We start from the raw sequence: 21,561 nt of genomic DNA, 5'->3' as shown, positions 1-21,561 counted from the left end.
TAGTTGGAACCCCGTTTCATTCTGTTCGCCAGCCGTGATGGGAGTTACACCAACAGGAAACGGGTTCGGCAGCATTTAATCCTCTTAGGCAATGGTCGTAATACATATCTCGTGACACTTTCTCTCTTACTGTACATCGCGCCGGTGCTAATCGTCGTTCATCATATCTTCTAGAAGGCGGCGGCCACGGTCACGGCCTTGTTCCGACTTGATCTCGCGTTCCGGAGTTGACCGCATGCTGGCGTTACCCTCCTCGTCGGCTTCTCCGTCCTCATCCTCGTCGACGTCATCTTGCGACCCGGACTGGCTAGCTGCGGCTCGCTTAATCCGACGTACCAAGAGATCATCGTAATAGAGGTCGCTTCTTCGCATGTCCTGTTGTAGATCTTCTGTTAGTAACAAACAAAAGAAGAAGATCAGGGTATATTTGAACTTGTCCACCAAGAAGATAGAAAAGGAAAGGAACAGGGTTAATTTACCTTATCACAGCCGGGTAACGGGCATTGCTTGGGCACACCATTCCTAGGTAGGTATTCCATGATGGCCAGCTTTTCGAAAGAGTGCTTACACACTTTCGATGTGTACGGCTCCTCCATGACTACCATGCTGAGCGGGCATCGGTAGTCCTGGACTTCTCCTGCCACAATGAGGTCCTCGTCACTGTCGTCCGCTCCGCCATCCCCGTCCTGACTGAACCATTTTGTCGCATCCGGCAGCGGCGGGGCCTTCTCCTCCTTACTGTGACTGTGCACCGCATCATGCCACATTCCCTTGAAGTGGATGTAGTCATTGTTCAATCCGTACTTCTGATACATGGACTTCGAATTGTAATCTTCGGCCTGAGCCTCACGGACCTCGGCGAGCAAGGTTCGCGCACCCTTGACGCCGGGCGGGTCGTCATCATCGTTGTTGGCCTCGAGGTAGATCTGCGCCGCGCTAGCCTCGTCCTCGAGCAGCGTCTGAATCTCGCGCAGGGCCGTCTTCTCATCCTCTACCTCGACCTGCCAGTCGATGACGTCACGCACGGCCTCCTCGCTTTCTGCCGTCAGCTCGGGCACGACGTCCCGGAGCTTCAGCACCGCGTCCTTGAGCACGCGCTCCTGCTCGCTCGGCTCGTCGTCATCCCCGCCGCCCTTCTCGCGTCGTTTGTCTTGAAAGGTTTTGAGTTTGTGCTTACGGTCGGCGTAGTTGTCGTTGATGTCGCGGACGCCCTCTTCGAGTAGCTTCAACGTGCTGGCGAGCTGCTCGCTGTATTTGTTCGAGAGCTGCTGGCTCGCGAGATCGAGGATCTTGCGCCGGGAGCGCCCGTCCAACGGGCACGACGGTGGTTCGTATTCTGGCATCTCTAGAGGCCCGGATCGGCGATCTTGTCGGGCGGAAGAGGGTGTGGTGCTGGGCCGCGGTTGACGAGCAGAGCCGGAAAGAATGCGCCGCCCAGGAGGGGCCATGATGGACAGTTCGCAAATTAGATGGGATCTTGCATCAGATATTTACGAGAATCGTAGGCTGTTGAGGCGCAGTTACAACGAGTAGCCAAAGGCCGTCGGGGTGGTGTCGCAGTGAATGACAAATGAGCAGTTGATACTGAAAGTTTGGCGGACGCGTCGGACGCGTCGGGCTGTCGAAGCTATTTAGATAAGGAACCTTATCGGTAGTTATACCCGTCACCATTACCATCGACAACAACACACCACGACCGTCAGTGAGGAAGATGGTCTAGTCATAATACATTGATTTAGCTATTATAGGAATAATGATTGAAGTGCAAGATTACGGTAGAGTCATTAGTACAAATGATAAACATGCGGTGCCAAACTGCGACCCAATATCCTACACCTAGAAATGCATACCCAGCGCCGTTGTCGATTGCCCCGCGTCCCATGTCGCCTTTCTTTTTGCATTTTCCAATTCCGTCCCGACATGTATATCCCACCCGTTGGCCCAGATGAACACCCGCATCAAAGTCATACATATCAATCGTACATCTCCGAGATTATAGATTCAAGAGAGTGAAAGTACCAACGCTTTTACTCTAGAGCGTCGTCATAGACACTCTCGCTCACTGTCCCATCATTCCCTGTCATCTCGTCATGAATTTTCTGGAGCGACTCGAGCCATGTGTCAAACATGACCAACATGCTTCGCTCCTGCTCTCGGGGCATCCGCCTCTCCAACACCTGGTCCCGCAGCTTCTCGTAAGCCTCGATCATGACCCAGACTTGCAGGGCTGACGTTTCCGAGCTGGGCTTGAGCGGGATCCCTCGCGCTGCCGACGACAGCTCCCTCGTCAGAAGGTCAACGGCGATCTGAAGGCTTGGGCTTCCGGTCGTGCTGGGGTGAAGGGAGCGAGCCTGGGAGTGTTGCCTCTGCTGTCTCTGCTGCCTCTCCATGGAGGTTCGCAGCGGCGCCACGGGCGCAGGCGAATCTGGTTTGAAATACATCGCGTCCTCGTCGGAGGAATCCACCAATGTTGAGTCAGACGAATATGGAGACCCAATGGACGATTGCGGCGACAGCGCTTCGGGTTGAGGAGAAGCACTGCTGATATGTGGGGTGTGGAATCGGTCGGGGGTACTGGGCCTTCCATCGCCGCAGTCAGGTTCACCAGCCTCGTCACCGCCCTGGTCGCTCCAAACAAACGATCGCGTCTCCAGTAAGGCTTTGTAGGAGTCTGCGATGCGCTCTCCGCTCGGGACCCTTTGGTGTCCCTTGCCTTCATGTGGCACCTCGAGCTGGCCGATGGCGTGCACAGGCGTCTTGGCGCGACGCCTTTGTCTCGTAGCAGCCCACTCGGCCGGATTTGGGGACGGTGCCCTCGGAGATCGAACAGATGTCGTATCGAAACTGAACGACTGCTTAGAGGCCTGCCTGGGCTTGGGGGCGCCGATGGATAGGTGGGCGAACTCTGGTATGGCCGCCGCCGAGTGCCGCCGCAGTTCCGCCAGTTTCATCCTCGCCTGTTCGATCCCAAGCTGTAGTCTGGCCGGCGGTGTTTCTACCTGCTTCTGTTGGGGTTGGTGGTGATGTGGCTTAGACACTGGGACAGGTTTCCTGGTCTGGGGTTGCAAATCGCTGCATTGTATCGACATGCGCCTTGCAGCAGGGGTTTGATATGAGCTTTTGCGCACATAATCACTCCACTTCGAGTCACTTAGATTCGTAGGCAGCGGTAGGTATGGCTGGTTTGGAGGCACGGGTCGAGTCGACCCATAGCTCTTGCAGCTCGCATCGTAGCTCTGACGACTTGCCGTGTCCGAGCCCTTGATATCAGCGAAGCGAACGTGGTGCTCTACGAGCGGCTCAGCAGTAGAGTTGTTTGAGGTGAAGTAGCCGCGTTGCTGGGACCCGATCTTTTGCAGCTTCCGCCTCAGCTTCTTACCCGAATGCTTCAAAGCAGATGGCGGCATGCTTGTGGTGACGGGTGCTCGGTATGGATCCATTGCTGTGATGGCTGGAGGTGGATAAGTCCACTAGAGAGTGCTATGGCACTTCGTTTCTTGATGTTGTCGTTGACAAAACCCATGAAAGAGAGGATGAGGATGTTAAGAAACCCCCGATACCCAAACTCAGACGATAAGATGCGCGAGGCGATCAGTGCGTCGTCCAGAATCAGATATATGATACGGATGGACTAAATTGTTCTTAAAATATGACGTGGTTGTAATCGACCCATCGTGGGGGAGTCTCTTAGAACCAATGCGAAAACAAGATTTCCCATTCGCTATGGTCGGGACTATTGGTGTGCCTGACTGCATTAGCTATAAATGCAAAAGGAGGGTCGTCGATGGTGGGTTGATGCATTACCACGGGGCCGCTCCCGACCACCCCGGTCACTGAACAATGAGCCCGGCATGGCCATTCTTAGACAGGCTGGGTTTCTTGACTTTCCCCAGGACCAACGTCCAAGGCCCAAGATGCAAAAACCACATGCCGCGTGCCCGGAGACCCTGGTGGTCCTTGATTTAGATTGACTTTGAAGCCCGCCGCCCCAGACTTTTCTGCACAGACTACGATTTAGCTTCTGCTTAGTTGCTCCACGTCACCGGAGGTGTAGATGGTGGTGGTGGTGTTGTGTGGGAGGATCAACGGTCTTGGGGCAGACGTGTCTGACTGCAGAAAACCCAAAGAGCAGGCAGGATTGCGTATGGCGTACGACGGGGCGGAAACTGGCTTTCGAAGCGTCCATTCTCATCCTCACACACTCACAACCTTCTGGGCGAAACGGCGACTTGATTTGACAGGAGACAGCGCAGTCCGTAGTGGGGGTGAGAACAAGATCCATGCCGGGATCCCTGCTCGAAGCCGCTGACCTGCATGTTGCCCACTGATGTCATACCCAGATGGGTATCGCCTAGTGAGCAATACGAGAGGTCTGGATTCCCGAGAGCCCAGCAGCTGGACAGATTCAATTTTTCGACTTATCCACCCCCGCCAACTCAGGCCAACACGAGATGAGATGCTTCTGCCATGGCCAGTTCTGTCCAGGCGACTGTCCAATTCTGGGACTGTGTCGGAAGATGGGTGGCCGGATTGGGATGAACTGTGCGGGATCCAGACCTTCCTGAGACAGCAATTGAGTAGAGTTTGCCCCGACGAAGCAGGTGAAAGCCCAACTGTTACTTTCTTTCTTTTTTTTTTTTTTTTTTTTGAGGCTCAGAAACGCCGGCCTCATGCGAGGTTGCGACATCCAGTGTAAGCACCCAAGTGCCAAGCTTACCTGCTCACCGGGCGGCTTGGTGGCTGGCCAGGCAGCGAGGCAAAAACCATCCAATCCGTCGGTACATGCCTGCCGCGCAACCGCTGTGCGATGTTCGTCCGGTCCTTCGCATGCAGCATGCGCCTCGCCCGTTGCATCCATTTTCTCGCACCTTTCGATTTGGCCCAGCTGAAAAGGCTCAATTGATTGGGCCTTGTAGGAGCTGTGCCAGCATATGACGATGGTGCTTAACACCATTGAATCAACCATGCCCGTTGAACTTGGCGTTTGTGATAGACGCCGACCTAGCCATCCTAGTAGCGTTCTGATATTCCGGCCACTGTCTATTCTGACGTTGTCGCATGTTTTCTGGGCATATTCTCATACGATTGCGTCCGAGATTCCCGAAAATACGGCGTACCCAACGGCTGCGGGGGAAACCGCCGCCATATATTCAAAACAAGGAGCCGGGCCGGCCGTACCTTGGGAGTAGAAAAGAAGAAGACGGCCTGCTACTAATACGAAAGAATGTCACCAATGCTACTGCAACTCTACTAAATACAGCTCAGCTCAGTCGCGCCTTATCGCCGAAACACGCCTTACCACGGTCCCTCTCCAAGATAAAAGCTACCAAGACAATGGCATCGGGTCGTTTCGTAGACCCAAAGACGCTGCTGGGAGTTGCCCCGCTCGTCACATCGACGGCGGCCGTCATGTTCTCCGTGGACCAGTATCTCTTCCTGGACAACTTCCTCGCGCCACAACTTCGCGATCGGACGAACGAGATTGTCCCCTCTTACTACAAGTCATTTTTCCGCAAGGGCATCTGGATCATCATGACGGCCTACCCATTATCCATCGCGACCGGCGTCGCAAACTACTACCGTGCCGGGCAACTCAGCAGCAGCAGCCATAACGGTGCGGGACGCTGGTACGCGGCCGGCGCCGCCCTCGCCTTCGCCCACTACGCCTTCATCCCCAGCATCATGTACAAGGTCCAGGCGTTGTTCGAGGGCGAGGGAAAGGGAGAGGGGAACAAGGACCTCAAGCGGTGGCTGGACGTTCATTTGGTTAGGTCAGTTCTGGTGGATGTGCCCTCCTGGCTCTGCTTCGCGACGGCTTGCCTGAAGTTTCTGGGACCTCAGTAACGGGTGTATGTGTAAGACACCCAAGCTGCTTGAGCCCCGGGAGCGAGTGAGCATGGGGGTCAATGCAGACCTGTCTCGGTAAGCATAACCCATGTGTCTATCATCGCCGTGTGGACGATGTGGGGACGGTAGAGAGTCAGTCGTAGGCCGTAGGGGAGCGTAGAGTTCTTCTTAATGTTATTCAATGTCTTCCCATTCCATGAGACATTTGCAAGTCAACGTCTGAGCCGTTGCGATTACCAAGTTCTGTTACGAGACAGAACTCACACCCAATCTTCATGGTTGCGTCTCGGTACATAAGTGTGTGCTCGAATAGAGGCGGCGGGTGACACAGGCAGTGATTCTCAACTTTGGTCAGCTCCGCGGCTGGCCGCCTGCACTCTGGACCCGGACGCAGACACTCAGGTGGCACGTAGCACCTGGGTGACCTGCGAAAAGAAGATTACGAAACCCGCAATCAATGGTACTAGTTCGGACTGGCCTAGATGTCGTCTACGCTAGAGGCAAGAGGCAACTATGTGTTTGGGGGCAAGCTCTGTTCGGCGGTGCCCCCACGCCCACGAGGGCAGAGCCGCGACGCAGGTGGCAGGGCTCCGTGACTGTAACACGCATGTCTCTATAAGGATTCATTACGAAGTCAACGCGCTTGTTTGCACATTCCTTAGGCTCGAGATGCCATTTTCGTCATTGTGTAAAGACGGCCTAAGGAGCCGAACAACGCTGGCAACATCGCCGGCCCACGAGCTTACCCACTTGTTCCCCCGTATTTGGCAGAGCGCCTCATCCGGGGTAATTTTCCCACCAATGGCAGATCTGCGAAAGCAGCCGGCTCAATATACATCCCCAGACCATCACCCCACGAAAGAAAAGGCGCTGGGCTAGAATCGCGATGGGATGCCCCTCCTACGTGCAGTATGTGCGCGCCTGCGTGACTGCATACCCCTCCTGGGAAAATGAGCAATGGGGAATGAGGGGTGTTCGGGGGGGTAAAGCGAGGGAGATTTGCCTACGGCATGGCAAGACTTGAAAGATGTTCTCCACGCTTTCTGGGGGTATTTATTCGGCACTGGCCGCTCTTATATCGCCCTGGGTGGCTTCCATCTCTCCCTGGTTGTTATTAGCTATCTCTTCCAGCGCAGTTCGTCGTCATCTGTGGCTTACTAGCGTCCCATCATACATAGCCCAACATGCCCGAGATCACTATCACTGGTTGGTCTACCCGGGACGTGCGATTCCCCACGTCCCTGGATAAGACCGGCTCTGATGCCATGAACGCGGCCGGCGACTACTCCTCCGCATACTGCATTTTGGAGACAGATTCCGAATTCAGCGGCCATGGAATGGTGAGTCGTTATTTGACAGGTCCCTTTGCTTCCTTTCTCTTTCTCTGTTTCTCTTCCTCTTTCCATGCCAGGCCTCTATGGGAGACAAGCCTAACAAGACCTAGACCTTCACCATCGGCCGGGGCAACGACATTGTCTGCGCCGCCATCAACCACCTGGGCGACCGTATCAAGGGGCGGACCCTGTCGTCCCTGGTCGAGCACTGGGGCGAGACATGGCGGTACCTGGTCAACGACTCCCAGCTGCGGTGGATCGGCCCTGAGAAGGGCGTGATCCACCTGGCCTTGGGCGCCGTGGTCAACGCCATCTGGGATTTATGGGCCAAGTCACTGGGTAAACCCGTGTGGAAGATCGTAGCGGACATGACGCCGGAGCAATTTGTTGACTGCATCGACTTCCGGTACATCACGGACGCCATCACGCCCGAGGAGGCCATCGCCTTGCTCAAGGAGACGGCCGCCGACGGGGAGAAGGAAGACCGCATGCGCGACGCTCTCGAGAGCCGCGCCGTGCCCGCCTACACCACAAGTGCGGGCTGGCTCGGCTACGGCGAGGACAAGATGCGTGGCCTGCTGCAGGAGACCCTGAGCAAGGGGTACCGCCACTTCAAGCTGAAGGTTGGCGGCAGCCTGGAGCAGGACCGCAAGCGTTTGACCATCGCGCGCGACGTGATCGGTTACGACCAGGGCAACGTGCTCATGGTGGACGCGAACCAGATCTGGAGCGTGCCCGAGGCCATCGCGTACATGAAGGAGCTGGCCGACTTCAAGCCCTGGTTCATCGAGGAGCCGACGTCGCCCGACGACATTCTGGGCCACAAGGCCGTGCGGGACGCGCTGCGGCCGTTCGGCATCGGCGTGGCGACGGGCGAGATGTGCCAGAACCGCGTCGTGTTCAAGCAGCTGCTCATGTGCGGCGCCATCGACGTGTGCCAAATCGATGCGTGCCGCATGGGCGGCGTCAACGAGGTGCTGGCGGTGCTGCTGCTGGCCAAAAAGTACAACGTGCCTATCGTCCCCCACTCAGGCGGCGTCGGCCTGCCCGAGTACACGCAGCACCTCAGCACCATCGACTACGTCGTTGTCAGCGGCAAGCGCTCCGTCCTCGAGTACGTCGACCACCTGCACGAGCACTTCCTCCACCCCTCCGTCATCCGCGACGGCTACTACCAGACCCCCATGGAGGCTGGCTACAGCGTCGAGATGAAGGCTGAGAGCATGGACCGCTTCGAATACCCGGGCAAGGAGGGCGTGAGTTGGTGGAAGACGGACGAGGCGAAGCCTATCCTCGAGGGTGAGAAGTACTAAAATTCCTCACTCTTCAAGCAGTGAGGAGGGTAAGGCGTGAGAGGGATGTGTGAAAAAAAAGGAGTGGGAAACCGTGTCTTTGGAAGGGGGCGTCATTCCTACTGCAGGGCAACGATGGCATCCTGTGTGGTGACTGTGTCGAGGTTATACACAGCCGCTTTCCCTGTAACAACAGTTCGGCGGAGTTCGTCATAGAGGCGACCTCGCCATGGTGTGCGACCGCGGAGGTCGTTCAGCGAGGCAACGATGGCATCTCGTACGTGTATTATTACGAGATACACGTCCACTATATACCCATGTTAGTTCTCATAGCCCCAGCTGCTTATTCATAGTGATACAGTTCAGAGGGCAGCAATCGATTTTGATTCAAGGGGGTCGCTACGAAGCGTGTCATCTTATTCGTCTTGGGCAGATCATTTCAAGACTGTCGCAAGTGCCAGAGCGGGGTGGTCGAGGTTTGTCAGAGAGGATATCACAATAACAGCAGGCGAAAACTTGTTTTTCTGTGGTGGTGACACGCACACTGATTCAATCAACCTCTATACAGCTTCTTTTATCTCTTTATCTGCTGTTATTTTGTCTCTAGAAGAGAGAAGTGACTTTGGAGTCGAGTAGTTGGGAATCGGCTTGAGTAGAAACCGTGATGGTATGCCTCCAGATATCACACATTCCTAATTCCATCGTGACTCCGATACTGTTCAAGAACCATGATCAACAAACGCCACGAAAGCGGCGATAACCGGTGCATTGTTTGAACCAATGGGCAAGGCCGGATGCTGCGTCAGGTCGTAGTGGCCGGTAACTGACCACTGGTCACCCGCTGTGACGTTGCCGACAGCACGGCAGACTCCCATAGATGAGAGCCGAGGCGTGCCGGTCCAGTCGATATACTGTACCGATCCGCCGTAACTGGCCTGGGCCGAGCAGATCGCGGCGCCGTTGCTCGTCAGTGCGCCCGTGATGCCGCCGTTCTCTAGGTGGCCGCCCACCGAATACACGTAGCCCGGCTTGGTCAGGGTGAAAGGGCTCGGCATGGTGGTGTTAAACGTGGTAGGGGTGGGCGCAGTCAACAGACCCGAGCCGCAGATGCCGGAGCTCTCAAGGTAATAGGGAGTCAGGTGATGGAAGCCAGGAGCAGTGCCGGGAACGAACTCGAACTCCAGGGTCAGGTTGTACTGCTCATCGGCGGTGTTGTAGTTGATCATCTCGGCATAGACGTTCATAGGGGCGTCGGGCAGGAGATAACCAACAGTTTGAGTACTAATACCCAGCCAATCATTTAGTAAAGCAAGGTCAAGACAGGAATACGATAGTAGGTTCGCGGAGGAGGCGGAGGGAAAGAGGAGACCAGGGGCTATTCACATAGATATTACTCACCCATTGGCGCCCAAGTCATACGGCAGTCTCTCGTCAGCACTGATGAACGATTGTTCGTATAGCTGAGGGCAGACACTGTCCATTCGGGCAGTGGTACTTATGTACGATCGAAGAAGCTTGGCGCCGCTGTTGATATAGGCCGCAGTGCCGTTGGTATAAGTGAGAAAAACGCGTTGTCTGTAGATGTAGCAAGATCCGGTACAGGGTCTTTGGGCATCTGGCAGGCTTTGCACAGAATATCCGCTGGGGCTCTTTGCCTGGCTGCTAACAGTGAATGGGCCATACTCAACTTGGACCTTTTGAGACCCGTAGTTTTGGAAGTTTTGGGGTGGGAAAGGGGTCACGGTGCCTGGACTGGTAACCTTGATAGGAGCGGCGGAACGAGCTTCGAGGACAGGAAGCCCTAAAGCCAATCCCATCAAGGCGACGAAAAAAAGGAAGAGAAGCTTTGCCATTGCTGTGACCCGGGTCTGGTTGATTAGAATAGAGTGGGCACCGGTTCTTGAAAGTGCTATGGAAGTCTCGGGAGTGCTCTGGAAGCGTCAAGTTGTGATTCAAGGAATGTGGGAAGAGAATGTGTCAGAAAGCTGGAAGAATGGGAGAGTTGATCGGAGAAGGAGACTCCTTTATAATGGAAAGAGAGGCTCCTTGGTCTCATTCTGAATCAGGCAGGCGATGCCTACAAGCCATTACAGCTGCAGCTTTGGCAGGTTGGGTGATGGAAGATAGACACACAATGAACAATAAGTATCAAAGCAGTCAAGAGACTATAGACAGTTTTCATTTTGGAGGTGGAACCCCCCTGAGTCCAGCGGCGGCAGTGCTTGCCTGCACATGTCATCATCAGTGCAGCTAAGAGACTCGAGAACATTCAGATTCTCTCACATGCCACTGGAATATGGTGCCGTTTCTGCATTACATGCCTCATGGATAAACTATCTAACGCTCGACCTGCGTCTCAGTGTATGTGAGATGCGTAAGAGCAGCAGTCGAAGCTTAGGGACCCGCCCGCCAACTTGTTGATATATTTACTGATGAAATTGAATGCATAAAATCGGCCCAGAGTCAGCCCTGCAAGCGAATGGTTTGTCACACACGTATATCATGCCTGATGTGACCGTGCTAGACTATCCGGGCATGCTATGCATTTCACAAGTACTTCAAGCAGCATATCTGAATGGCAAAGCAGACAAGGAGATAACAAGCTGTGGGTGCAGATCAATGATGGTTTATTGTCCGAGTTAGTAGTCTCAAGTAGCACCAATCGCCGAAAACATCGACATGGAGTCTTCTTCCTCGTGATGTATCAATGCACCCAGTCGTTTGGGACGATACCCGAGTAGCAGCGACACAGTTCAAAGACATGATTATCCTCGGTAAACCTGATTCATATTTTAAACCTGGTTCATATTTGTGCTGCGTCTGACCTTCTCGATCGCTTCCCTCAACCCAAACGGATGTGATACAGCTTTTCGGCAATCAGCCACCCCACAAGCTAGTGGAAATGTTGTAGTTCTCAAGTGAGACTGCTTCGCCAGAATGGACTTGCCAGCAATACTGGATAGTGTGCGAGAATTCCAATTGGCTTCTATTTAGCATCTGCCGAACTAGATACATGATCGGAAAGCCACTGCTCTCATGTTCCGATCTGAGTACTATAGCAGTTTTGTCTTCATCCACTCGCTTGTGCCCAGGCCGAGATTCAAGCCGTTCCTGGCCCACCAGACTCGGACCGGTCTGGGGTCGCCAATGGCGTCTTCCAGCGCCTCTTCAATGTCGCAGGTCTTGTACTCGACTCGGTGCGTCCTGCCATCACCAGCCTGTTCGCCATGGGCGTACTCCTTCCACCACTCGAGGACGTCGACGTGTCCCTGTCGGGTCGGAGCAACCAAGACATAGGCGTCGAAGGAGAGCTTATCACCCTTGAGCTCCCGCCAGGTGTCCAGTATGGCAGTATGGCCGTGCGCGCTTGCAATCTTGCAGACACCCTCTCCATGTCCGACAGCGATGCCCGATGATTCCCACCATCGGAGTACTGCAGTTTGGCCCGACTGGGCAGCTTGCAACAGGCTGCGACCTGGTTTCAGGACAATGTTGTCATCATGCAGAGCAAGGTCACGCCACCATTCGAGAACCAAGAGGTGGCCGCGGGCAGAAGCGGACTCCAATGCTGCGTCGCTGTACTTCAACTTCAGGCCGGAGTCTCGCCACCAGTCGAGCACATGTATGTACCCCATCCGAGAGGCATTGTCCAGTGCCTCGACGTCATACTCTTTGTTGAGGAACGATGGAGACGTGTTCCACCAATCAAGAATATCGATTCTCCCATAGACTCCGGACGCCTTGTTGGGAAGAAGTTTGGAGCTGAAAGACGTCCAGAAGGCCTCTTTGTTCAAGTTTGTCTCGAGGTAAGTCAACACCTCGGTCTGGGAGAATTTGATGATGAGCTTGACTGCCAAACCCGATATGTAGGTTAGGCCTTTAGGCGCCTGAGACAGTTTGTTACAAATGGCAGCGGACCCAGGACAGGACAAGATCAGCCACTCGAGCTCGTTCATGTAGATTTCGACAGGGTCGGTAAGATGAGTCCGATCGGTTCGCCATTCATTTGGTGGTTTGAGGCTTGTGTAAACACCAAGTGCCTGGGCCAGCTCCCAGTCACCAACATAGTCAAATATGAGGGTCCAGATCTCCGGGGGAAGCGCCGTGGCTACCCGATTGCGCTGTGAGGTGTGCAGTGCTTGCTGCGCCGCGACTTCGACGTCGTGGCCGAGGCTCAGGAGTTCTGCTTGGTTTTTGATGATACCAACGAGGTCATTAAAGCCATCCCAGGAGACCATACGTTTCAAGGGCGTAGCTTTTTCGTATTGCCAGAGAATCGGCGACATCACCTTCACCCAGGTCCACTTCCTCTTGATCTTGCTCAGTTGCTTCTTCGTCATGGGGTTCTCCCACATTTGTATTGACATGCCTGGTACTAAAAGAATCTTCTTGGAGACATCCCAAGCTCGTAGAATTTCGAGCAACAACGTATCGGCAATTCCGCTCATCATCTTGGCCAAATGGTCGGCGTCGATCGGAGCCAGAACCAGAATGTCTGCCCAGTCCACCAATTCGTACGAGTTCTGTCTTGCCGACTCTATCGCCTCCCGTGTTCTCTGGTCCGCATCGATGGCTAGAGTCGCTAAGCTTCGGTTCTCCATGACGATGATGTCGTGTGTGAGGCGGGTGGGAACTTCATCGACGAGGGCGCGTGTTTCGATCTGGGTGTCTTTCAAAAGCCGAACGGCAATGGCCTGGGCGTATGCTACATCGCGCGGCCCGTTGGCAGCGACCAGCATTCGGAGTTTCCTAGTACGAGGCATCTCTTGGAAGGAAGAACATGACGAGCTCGTGGTGAGTGTTGGTATGTGCCGGCGGCGCAACGACAGGGAGAAGTCATCGGGCGACGGGCTGCTGCGACTGCTGTTACCTGGCATATTGCCGCACAACCTGCTCACCAAAATGCTAAGTCTTTCTGGCTGAGCCGGTATCGAGGTTGCCTGGGAGGATTCGAGTCGATTACTGAAGCCAAGATTTGTAGTCCTCCCCCTGGTGGATGACGGTGTCTCCCAATGCCACTGAAGCTAAAGAAGTGACCAACCTTATCGGCCCCAACTGAGGAGTCTGCGCAACGAGCTGAGTCGATTACGAAGGCTCTTAGAAGCGTCGCAAGTATCGTGTCCCTTCAATCAATAGCCAAGTCAGTTTGTTGGGGGAAAAGCAGGATAGTATCTGCAATACACAGGGTCAGGCGATCAGGTTTCGTTTTGGGTACGAAGGGGTGCTTGTCGCGTCTCACATGGCAAAAAATCCCAGGGAGCAAGTACTCCAACCACGAATTTGCCCCGTTGCTTGAATGATGCGGGATTGTGGATTCCATGCTCGGCAAGATGCAAAAGTATGTCGTGCCAAGAGCACGCTAATCGCCTCACTAGCTGCATGTCGGCAGACACCCCGGATTATGCATGTGTCATTGTCGAGACTTGTCGAGACTTGCTAGACTTGTCAAAGCCTGTCGAAACCTCCCAGATCCAATTCCATCTCATGATGGGATTGGGATGCGCATTTGGGTTTCCCGCCAGTCTCCAACATCCTCGAGTCATCTGGCGTCGGCCAACCTAAATCGTCTCATGAGCGTGGTGCGTGGTTCTAGGCTGTTTGACAACTGGAGCCATCCTGGAAGCTGCCGACATTAGCAGGCGGGCGTAGGTGCGCTCCGACAACATAACAAAAGTGCAATTGCAGTGTCTGATCATGCTCGCTACGGAATTCAACAAAGGGGAGTACAGGCCCCTGAAACCCTTCGCGCATGAACTCGAGGCTGTCCAATAGGGTTCAACAGCAATGTCGAAAATGGTAGGCCTCTTGCATTCACCCCGCAGCCGTGCCAGTGCAACCCGACATCGATGGTAGGCCCCTTCTACGGTCGCTGATGGCGGGCCTCAATTCGCAATTCAGTGACGTGTTTTGTGGTCATCGAACCTCTTTCCACGTCTTTGATCTCACGAGAATACCTGGTTCATAGCACTGCGCTGCTTGCATAGGAATAGGAGGTAGCATGGCCGACGACAGCACCGCTCGTTTGTGAAACCCCTTTGAGCCCTACCCCTAGAACACATGAGCTGATCAAGTTGCCAGAAGAACCGCTTCCTTTGGAGCCTCGCGTTCAGCACAAATTCTATGAGCCCATCATCCTCTTTGAGGCGTTGAACTTCGCGACCAGGAATACTGCTCAGTTGGCATCGCACGCAGAGTCAGTAGACACTCACGATCCACAGCAGTTTTTTCATGCTTTTGTGTACAAGCTGGCACACCTGTGCGACTACAAGCAGGGGGAACAACAGTAACATCTCTCGCTGTTCTGCAGGATGGTCGCGATGCCAAAACCGCCCTGTACAAGTTCGCCGTCAATCAACAGAAGATAGAACAGCTTGAAGAGACCCAGAGATACGTCGAAGGGCTCCTGAAAAAGGTCGATCAACTAATCAGTGCATCCTGTGGCCGTCTGCCGCTGCGTGCTAAGATACATCGGGATATCATGTTATTTAACAAGCCCCGGATCCTGGTTTACCTCAGGCAGCTCCAGGCACAGTTGGTGGATTGCCGTACATTATGCGATAACAACAGATCAGACGATGGTACGTTGTTGCTCTTGTTATTATCTGCACTTAGCATGTGCGGGACTGACTGCAATTATTTGCAGACACCACGATCTCTGCTGGGCTTGCACATGTTGAGTCCTGTATGCGAGTTGACTTTGGAGATCGCGACATGACAATTTCCACTTGTAAGCTGCCTACTTCGCTATTACAACCGGGTTTGGAGCACTGATCACAATAGAAACAGTTGCTGAAGAGGCCCAGGCTGTAATCGAAGAACTTGAGCAATTTCAAAAGTCTACAGCAGGGGAATTGATTGCGGATCGAGCTCGCGAAGGCCGAGCCTTGCCAGGTTACCGGAGCAGTGAATGTGAACGGGAGCTACAGCATACCATCAGTCGACTGGTAGCATACACTGTATCTGTTCGATTCTTGATCCAGGCACGAAAGATGTGGCCCCGCCTCTTCAAGAGCTTCAAGGTTTCTTTCATGCCTTCCAGCAATCCATCCCCAAGAGTTTTCAGGAAAAAGAGCGGCACGGCCGAAGGCATCATTGGACGCATGTCAAGTAAACCCCAGACTTTGAAGACGTTCAAGCAGTTTGTTCAAACCCTGCAAGGTTTCGATCTTGACGCCCGAATCATGGGACAGTACGAGAACCCCAAATTCCGCCCCATCGTACATTCTGAGCTTCTCCTCCTGAACTGGCTGCAAAACTCGGGGGCATACGCCCCGAGAGGTTCTTTGATGGGTATATGTTCATTGGCGCAAGCAAGCCGACTTGTCGGCTCTGCCACTACTATGTCGAGGAACACCCGTCTGCGGTCAACGTCCGAGCCACTCATGGCAATCTATATTTGAACTGGCGTTTTCCCGATGTGCTGGTTGCCAATGGACCGGAAGCTATCGCCGCCAGAGATGCCATGGTCGAGGGAGTTCTAGATAGAATCCGCGATGATGCCTTTGACATGGTCAAGCGGAAGCTTCCGTCTTCGTACAAGCACCACGATTCCAACACGTTCTCCGCCAGATTAACCGCTGTGGACACCACGACCGTAGATGAGAGTGTCGCAGGAGACGTTGATGATGTGACATCACTCATGGGCGACATGGGCTTAGGGAACTAGGGGTCGCCCGATCTGGGTGTCTGGAACAGAACGGGACTTCTGGACAACTCTAGGAGGGAACTGTAGATTTCCAAAGTCGATATGCACTACGTAAGCTGTGTTTTTAATATGTGATCTTCAACACAAAAGGCAAATGTTCCCACAACCCCAGCGGGACATCCAATCTGATTCCATTTCCCAACCTATGTACGCTCACAACCTGTCCCGCCATCTGGCCTCCTACAATGGTAACCCGGTCCTCCTCAATCCATGGAACTGGGGTATCGTGAATTTCTACAATGTTGTTAGTCGTCTGGTTTAGCACGCTGATGTAGAACGCATCCATAGTCATGGTGAACCGCACGTCCGTGTTCGTGGACGCATTAATAAACTGTGGCGTCACGCTCCAATACGTGGTGCCGTAGACGCTCTCAGAATGGTCCTTCAGCCAAGCGCCTGCCTGGCGTAGGTTCCTCTGCTCGATCTCGGGGATCTCGCCCGTCTCCGTGGGGCCCACGTCGAGCAAGAAATTGCCGTTCTTACTGACAATGTCCAACAACGTGGTGATTATGGTGCTTGCGTTCATGTAGGCTGCGTCGGGGGTCGCCCGGTTGTACCCGTACGAGAAGGGATCCATGCCCGCGCTGCTCTCCCACTTGCGCCTCTGCGATGTCGAATACTGACTATACTCCGGCGTATCAAAATCGCCCGGGATTCCACAACGAGCGTTCATGGACACCTGCCGCCCCGAAGCCGCCGCGTAGTTGTACCAGCGTGCGGCGAAATCGACTGTCGCGTTCGGGCCGCCGATGTCGCACCACATGATCTCGACCTCGTAGCGGGGATCGGTGGCGAGAATGTCCATCTCGGGCACGATGAGATCCCTGACGAAATCACCCTTACCGTCGCCACCTCTAAGAGGAACATAGCCTGTGTAAGGTAGCGTCTCGTTGGTGAAAGGGTTGGTCGCATTGCCACCGGGCCAGCTACCGAACCCGAGGGGCTCGTAGTCCGGATGGAACCACTCGGGCAGGCTGAAGTAGGCGGCGCGGTGTAGGTGCGGCTGGTGCTCGCGTGCAGCCGCAAAGAGCTCGCCAAGCAGATCTCGGTATGGGACCAACGAGACTGCTGTCCGTTTTGTAATGTTTTCCGGGATGTCGAAGATAGCGTAGCCGTCGTGGTGCTTAGAGGTTTGCACGAAGTACTGCGCGCCGCTGTCCGCAAAGAGTTCGACCCAGCTATTTGGGTCATAGTGGGTAGCTGTAAAGTTGGCAATGAATTCGTCGTAATATAAAGCCGGTCCGTAGGTGTCCAAGTGGTACTGTCGGAAGTTGTCCTTGCTGGGGTCGCTCAGATACCACCAATACCACTCAGAATAGGCTTCACGGATTCCGGAGTCACCCCAACCTGGGACGGCAAATACGCCCCAATGAATAAAAATGCCGAATTTGCCGTCGTTGAACCAATCGGGGGCCTCGTGGCCGTAGACGGATTCATACGTTGGCTCGTATTTATCGATGCCGAAGGTAGCTTGAATCGTATGCCTGGCGACCTGGCAACCATCCTCGGTGTCAAGCACCACGGTCGCAGCGCCCTTCGTTCCTTCAGCCACACCGTCCTTGTTAACTACGCCGACCTTCGCAATGACTTGATCGCCCGGCCGCAATCGCTTGATAAACGCAGGGCTCACTGTCTTCAGACCTGGGGAATCGACAGAGATGGCAACCGTCTGATTGGAAAGCAGCCAGGTGGCACCAGCATTGTTGACAATGACCTCGACGATTTGTGTCTTATTGGTACCCTGGAGCCATCTCTGCGTCGTGCGCGCGTGCTGTACTTCAAGCCGCGGCAGCACATCATCTTCAGTTGCTGCATCTACCACTGGCAAGAGGGAGATGGCGAAGACGTGCAACTTCGTCTCGATCTCCCCGCCTCCGACACCGCTGCCCGCCCCCTTGGGGATAGGCAGCGTCAGCGACCTCAGTTCCTTCGTTGGGTCGAGCCAGTTGGTCGTCTGGAAGATGTTCGACCTGTTATAGTCGACCGAGTGATTGACGAAGTGGTAGGGCATGACCAAATCGCCTCCGAAGGGGTACGGCCAGCTCCACCAAGAGGGCACCAGGACCTGAGCCGACGTATTGGTGCCGTCTGCATATCTGGCAATGACAGGGCCTTCTGAAAGCCCCTGTTCGGCTGCGGCCAGCATGGCGACGCGCAGGTAGCGGCCCGCGGGCACGTCGATGGTCTGGCCGTCCGAAATAACGTTGTCATTGCCAGAAGGGCGATATTGGGGAAATGCGAAGTTGATCCCATTATACAGCAGGATTTCACCGGGTAAGAATTCGGCTGGATAGCATCCTTGATTCGAACTTAGAACAATCCCTGAGACGCAAATTCAGAAGGCTATCGGGGAGAAGTTAACTCACGACCATTTCCATCGAAGTTGGCATCATGCCCAACTTTTCCAAAGCCTCGGTTGTTGAAAAGGTGGTTAATCCCAAGGGGTATAGACCTTGATACCTCAACCGTGTTGTTCCGGTGCTGGGGTTGGATGACGAGCTGAGCTGCCACGCTCGCTACACTGACCAAAAACATGATGCTGAACATGGTGGCTGATGTGACGAACTCATAAACGATAACCACAGCAGAATATCATGGTTCGAAGAACAGCTGTGCTAATGGTGTAATGTGTCAGGCATGTCCTTGGCTACCCCTCGCCCGCCTCTCGATTCCTCTGGGAACACTGAAGAGAATCCATGCTTGAGGCGGGACTGTTCCGATCGGTAGATCAAACCCCGGACGGGTCTCCACGCGGGGTTAGCGTCCTTATCAACCATGGACCGTTACATTTCGAAATAGGTAACGTTGACAAGGCCCGCTTGTCGATGGGCTCCTCAATGCGAATAAGGTGCCCCCTATCCCGGTGGTGGTTTGCCATCAGCTACCTACCACTAGGATTGAACATAGCAAGCACATTAACAGCAGCACATCCGAGGCCAAACGTTCAAGTATGTAAAAATTGCAATCATCCAAATGCTAAAACTAGCACCTCCAAGACCAGGCCTGAACCTGGAGGAGATACTCAAGTTCTCCGGGCAATCAATTTTATTAATTTCCAGCTATGATAGCACTCTTATGGCCAGCATCCACTTTCTTTAATCCTTGCAATAACTCATGTTATAGTAAATGGCCCTAGCCGTGGAAGAAGAAATTACATCCATTATATCAACGGACTAGTACGGTAGGTAGTGTGCTACCAATGGAATAAAGTGTGCTATGGCCTCTTGCTACGTCCTCGCATTCTCTACTGCTTAGACAGGGCTGTCACAGGTGAAGGACGTAGTGACACCGCTAGAGAATGCGCCCTTGAGCTGCGAGATTGCAGCATAGCAACCCAAGCCACAGATGACAAGACTGCCAAGGAAATAGACCAGGTGGCAGACGTTCAGGACGGGGTTCTTCATGAATCCCCGCATATGCCGGCGGATCCCGCTGTCTTTGTGGTTGACAGTACCCGTGGCCGGGTCGAATCTCTCTATTTCTTCAAGCATCGCATCTCTGCGGACACGGAAGCCCAAAGCTGCCAAGGCCGGCAAGACGTAGGTGAAACCAACACCAAAGATGGCGCCGATGAGGCCGGAGACCAGAGGGAACTGCGGGATGGCGGCCGCAAGAATGAATCCTAGAACCCAGTACGCCGGTGAGAGAATTGCCCACCAGATTCTCCCGCGCGTTGTGTGTAGAAGTGGAAAATGTAGCAGTCTTTCAAATACTTCGATGTAGACGATCTTGACTCCGATGTTGCCTGCATTACGTTTTATTAGGCATGTCCGCGAAAAGACGGCTCTGGGGAAGGGGCAGAGTGAACATACCAAAGAGACCGCAAGCGATGAGACCCATGACAAGATTCATGACATTCAACGCAGTCTGCCACTTGTAGTCCGACACGCCCTGGACCGCAGGGGAATAAGTATACTGGCCGTGGTAATGGTACACAACCATACCGAAAACGACATAAATAACATAGATGAGTATCTGCGCACAGAGGATGCTCTTCCAAAAGTCCATGGGATGGCGCATCTCGGCCAGAAAAAGACGAAGAGGGCTGCACCACCATAGCAAAGCAGCGCTTGGTTTACACCATTAACGGAGGCCACAAAACCAGTGCCTCCAGTCGCAAAGCCGTCAGGTGGCGTCCCAGCGAAGGTCGAAATGGGGACTTCCTCCCCCCATTTCGGTCCAAAGGTGGCTATAACCGCGTTGTAGTTGGGTCCGTAGTTGGCAGCTAGTCCCATCCTGTGATGACGATGGATCAGAGTCAGCTCAGTGCGGGCAGGGGCAGTGTGAAATCTGTTGAAAATACGCACACGATGAGTACGACCAACAGGTTAATGAAGACGGCGAAATTGGCCAGTCCGCTGTATCTCTGCAGCGTGCGGATCTGGCCAATGCCGAAACCCGCTACGGTGAAGATGATGAGGCAGGCCACGAAGCAAATGCCCGGATAGGAGCCTTCGGGGCCGTACGCCATCTGCGAAATCCCTTGACCGTTCAGCAGAATGAGGAAACCGAGGACCGCAATGAGCTGGATCGCCTGAGCGATGTTGACGAAGTGTTTCACACCGGGCCCAAATATTATTCCGAAGAGGTCACTGTAATTACGCATTGGAAACCGATCCGAGTCGAGCTTAAGGAACAGCTCCCAGAGGATCAAACCGGAGCTACAATTTGAATCAGCTTGCTTGATCAAGAGAGGGGGCAGGTCCCGGTCAACTTACTAGCCTGAAAGGAGGCCGAACACTGTGTACAGTGCAAATCCCGGGCCATATCCTAGCTGCGAGAACGACCAGCTAAGGAGTATATCAGGTCTCTTGTCCTACGCCTGGATGACTTGTTGGAAGTACTCACGGTGTTTGGGATGGCCCAAGAACATCTGTGGCAATGAGATAGAACGCGCTTCCCCAGCCTGCGGTCCTAACAGCGCGGCTTGCACTCTTCCACTCCGCCTCCAACGAACCGTTGGCGACATAGGCTTGCCTTTGGGGACCATGTACACGTGGATTTCTGGAGAAACGGTCTCGCACGACGGCCTGCCAGGCGACTAGGCTTTTGGCAGCACGATACTTCTCGTTGGCTATTTTCTCCTCAGCTCGCGTGATGGAGGCGTAATGTAAATACTCCTCCAATGTAGTGCTCTTGATATTTACGGGCCTTTCCGTATGCGAAAAGGCGACGGGGTCTTTTGGTTCAGCACGCGAATCGCCGCCGTCCAGACCTAGAGCATTTGCCGAAATAGGAGTGGCCATTTTGACGTGAGAATTGTGTTGGCAGTGGATATGGATGCTGGGCGGATTGCAGCAGCAGCTTGCTTTTTAAACACACAACCAAACGGTCCGGCTATCTCGCGAAAGCTATCTCGCGAAATACTACTCTTTTAAGCGGG

The 21,561-nt window shown here is 54.0% G+C and overlaps 9 protein-coding genes across 9 annotated transcripts; 3 read left to right on the top strand and 6 right to left on the bottom strand.

The window, feature by feature from the left end:
* Positions 1–147: 147 nt before the first annotated feature.
* Positions 148–1,448, bottom strand: PG998_014060 (chromosomal organization and DNA repair protein; the record flags this gene model as incomplete). Its single annotated transcript, XM_066880876.1, has 2 exons — positions 148–375; positions 480–1,448. 2 exons carry the CDS (start codon positions 1,446–1,448, stop codon positions 148–150), a joined length of 1,197 nt encoding a protein of 398 aa, XP_066725015.1.
* Positions 1,449–2,027: 579 nt separating this feature from the next.
* Positions 2,028–3,440, bottom strand: PG998_014059 (uncharacterized protein; the record flags this gene model as incomplete). Its single annotated transcript, XM_066880875.1, has 1 exon — positions 2,028–3,440. The coding sequence occupies one exon, from the start codon at positions 3,438–3,440 to the stop codon at positions 2,028–2,030; it is 1,413 nt and encodes a 470-aa protein (XP_066725014.1).
* A 1,894-nt stretch (positions 3,441–5,334) lies between these two features.
* Positions 5,335–5,844, top strand: PG998_014058 (uncharacterized protein; the record flags this gene model as incomplete). The annotated part of the gene is made up of 1 exon (XM_066880874.1): positions 5,335–5,844. The coding sequence occupies one exon, from the start codon at positions 5,335–5,337 to the stop codon at positions 5,842–5,844; it is 510 nt and encodes a 169-aa protein (XP_066725013.1).
* Positions 5,845–7,031: 1,187 nt separating this feature from the next.
* PG998_014057 (Bclgd1) lies at positions 7,032–8,494 on the top strand (the record flags this gene model as incomplete). The annotated part of the gene is made up of 2 exons (XM_066880873.1): positions 7,032–7,187; positions 7,292–8,494. The coding sequence occupies 2 exons, from the start codon at positions 7,032–7,034 to the stop codon at positions 8,492–8,494; spliced, it is 1,359 nt and encodes a 452-aa protein (XP_066725012.1).
* Positions 8,495–8,592: 98 nt separating this feature from the next.
* PG998_014056 (uncharacterized protein) lies at positions 8,593–10,326 on the bottom strand (the record flags this gene model as incomplete). Its single annotated transcript, XM_066880872.1, has 3 exons — positions 8,593–8,780; positions 9,201–9,754; positions 9,872–10,326. 3 exons carry the CDS (start codon positions 10,324–10,326, stop codon positions 8,593–8,595), a joined length of 1,197 nt encoding a protein of 398 aa, XP_066725011.1.
* Positions 10,327–11,526: 1,200 nt separating this feature from the next.
* On the bottom strand, positions 11,527–13,350 carry PG998_014055 (uncharacterized protein; the record flags this gene model as incomplete). The annotated part of the gene is made up of 1 exon (XM_066880871.1): positions 11,527–13,350. One exon carries the CDS (start codon positions 13,348–13,350, stop codon positions 11,527–11,529), a length of 1,824 nt encoding a protein of 607 aa, XP_066725010.1.
* Positions 13,351–14,471: 1,121 nt separating this feature from the next.
* Positions 14,472–16,139, top strand: PG998_014054 (uncharacterized protein; the record flags this gene model as incomplete). The annotated part of the gene is made up of 4 exons (XM_066880870.1): positions 14,472–14,493; positions 14,617–15,051; positions 15,260–15,795; positions 15,822–16,139. The coding sequence occupies 4 exons, from the start codon at positions 14,472–14,474 to the stop codon at positions 16,137–16,139; spliced, it is 1,311 nt and encodes a 436-aa protein (XP_066725009.1).
* A 103-nt stretch (positions 16,140–16,242) lies between these two features.
* On the bottom strand, positions 16,243–18,725 carry PG998_014053 (glycoside hydrolase family 29 protein; the record flags this gene model as incomplete). The annotated part of the gene is made up of 2 exons (XM_066880869.1): positions 16,243–18,500; positions 18,545–18,725. 2 exons carry the CDS (start codon positions 18,723–18,725, stop codon positions 16,243–16,245), a joined length of 2,439 nt encoding a protein of 812 aa, XP_066725008.1.
* Positions 18,726–19,429: 704 nt separating this feature from the next.
* PG998_014052 (uncharacterized protein) lies at positions 19,430–21,424 on the bottom strand (the record flags this gene model as incomplete). The annotated part of the gene is made up of 5 exons (XM_066880868.1): positions 19,430–19,923; positions 19,991–20,223; positions 20,486–20,839; positions 20,897–20,968; positions 21,027–21,424. The coding sequence occupies 5 exons, from the start codon at positions 21,422–21,424 to the stop codon at positions 19,430–19,432; spliced, it is 1,551 nt and encodes a 516-aa protein (XP_066725007.1).
* Between the last annotated feature and the right edge of the window lie 137 nt (positions 21,425–21,561).

The sequence above is a fragment of the Apiospora kogelbergensis genome (assembly GCF_038363985.1).
Source record: "Apiospora kogelbergensis strain CBS 113332 chromosome Unknown utg000009l_segment0_segment0, whole genome shotgun sequence".
Classification (NCBI taxonomy): Eukaryota; Fungi; Ascomycota; class Sordariomycetes; order Amphisphaeriales; family Apiosporaceae; genus Apiospora; species Apiospora kogelbergensis.
Note: the sequence above shows the minus strand (reverse complement) of the source record. Positions and strands in the feature narration are given on the sequence as shown.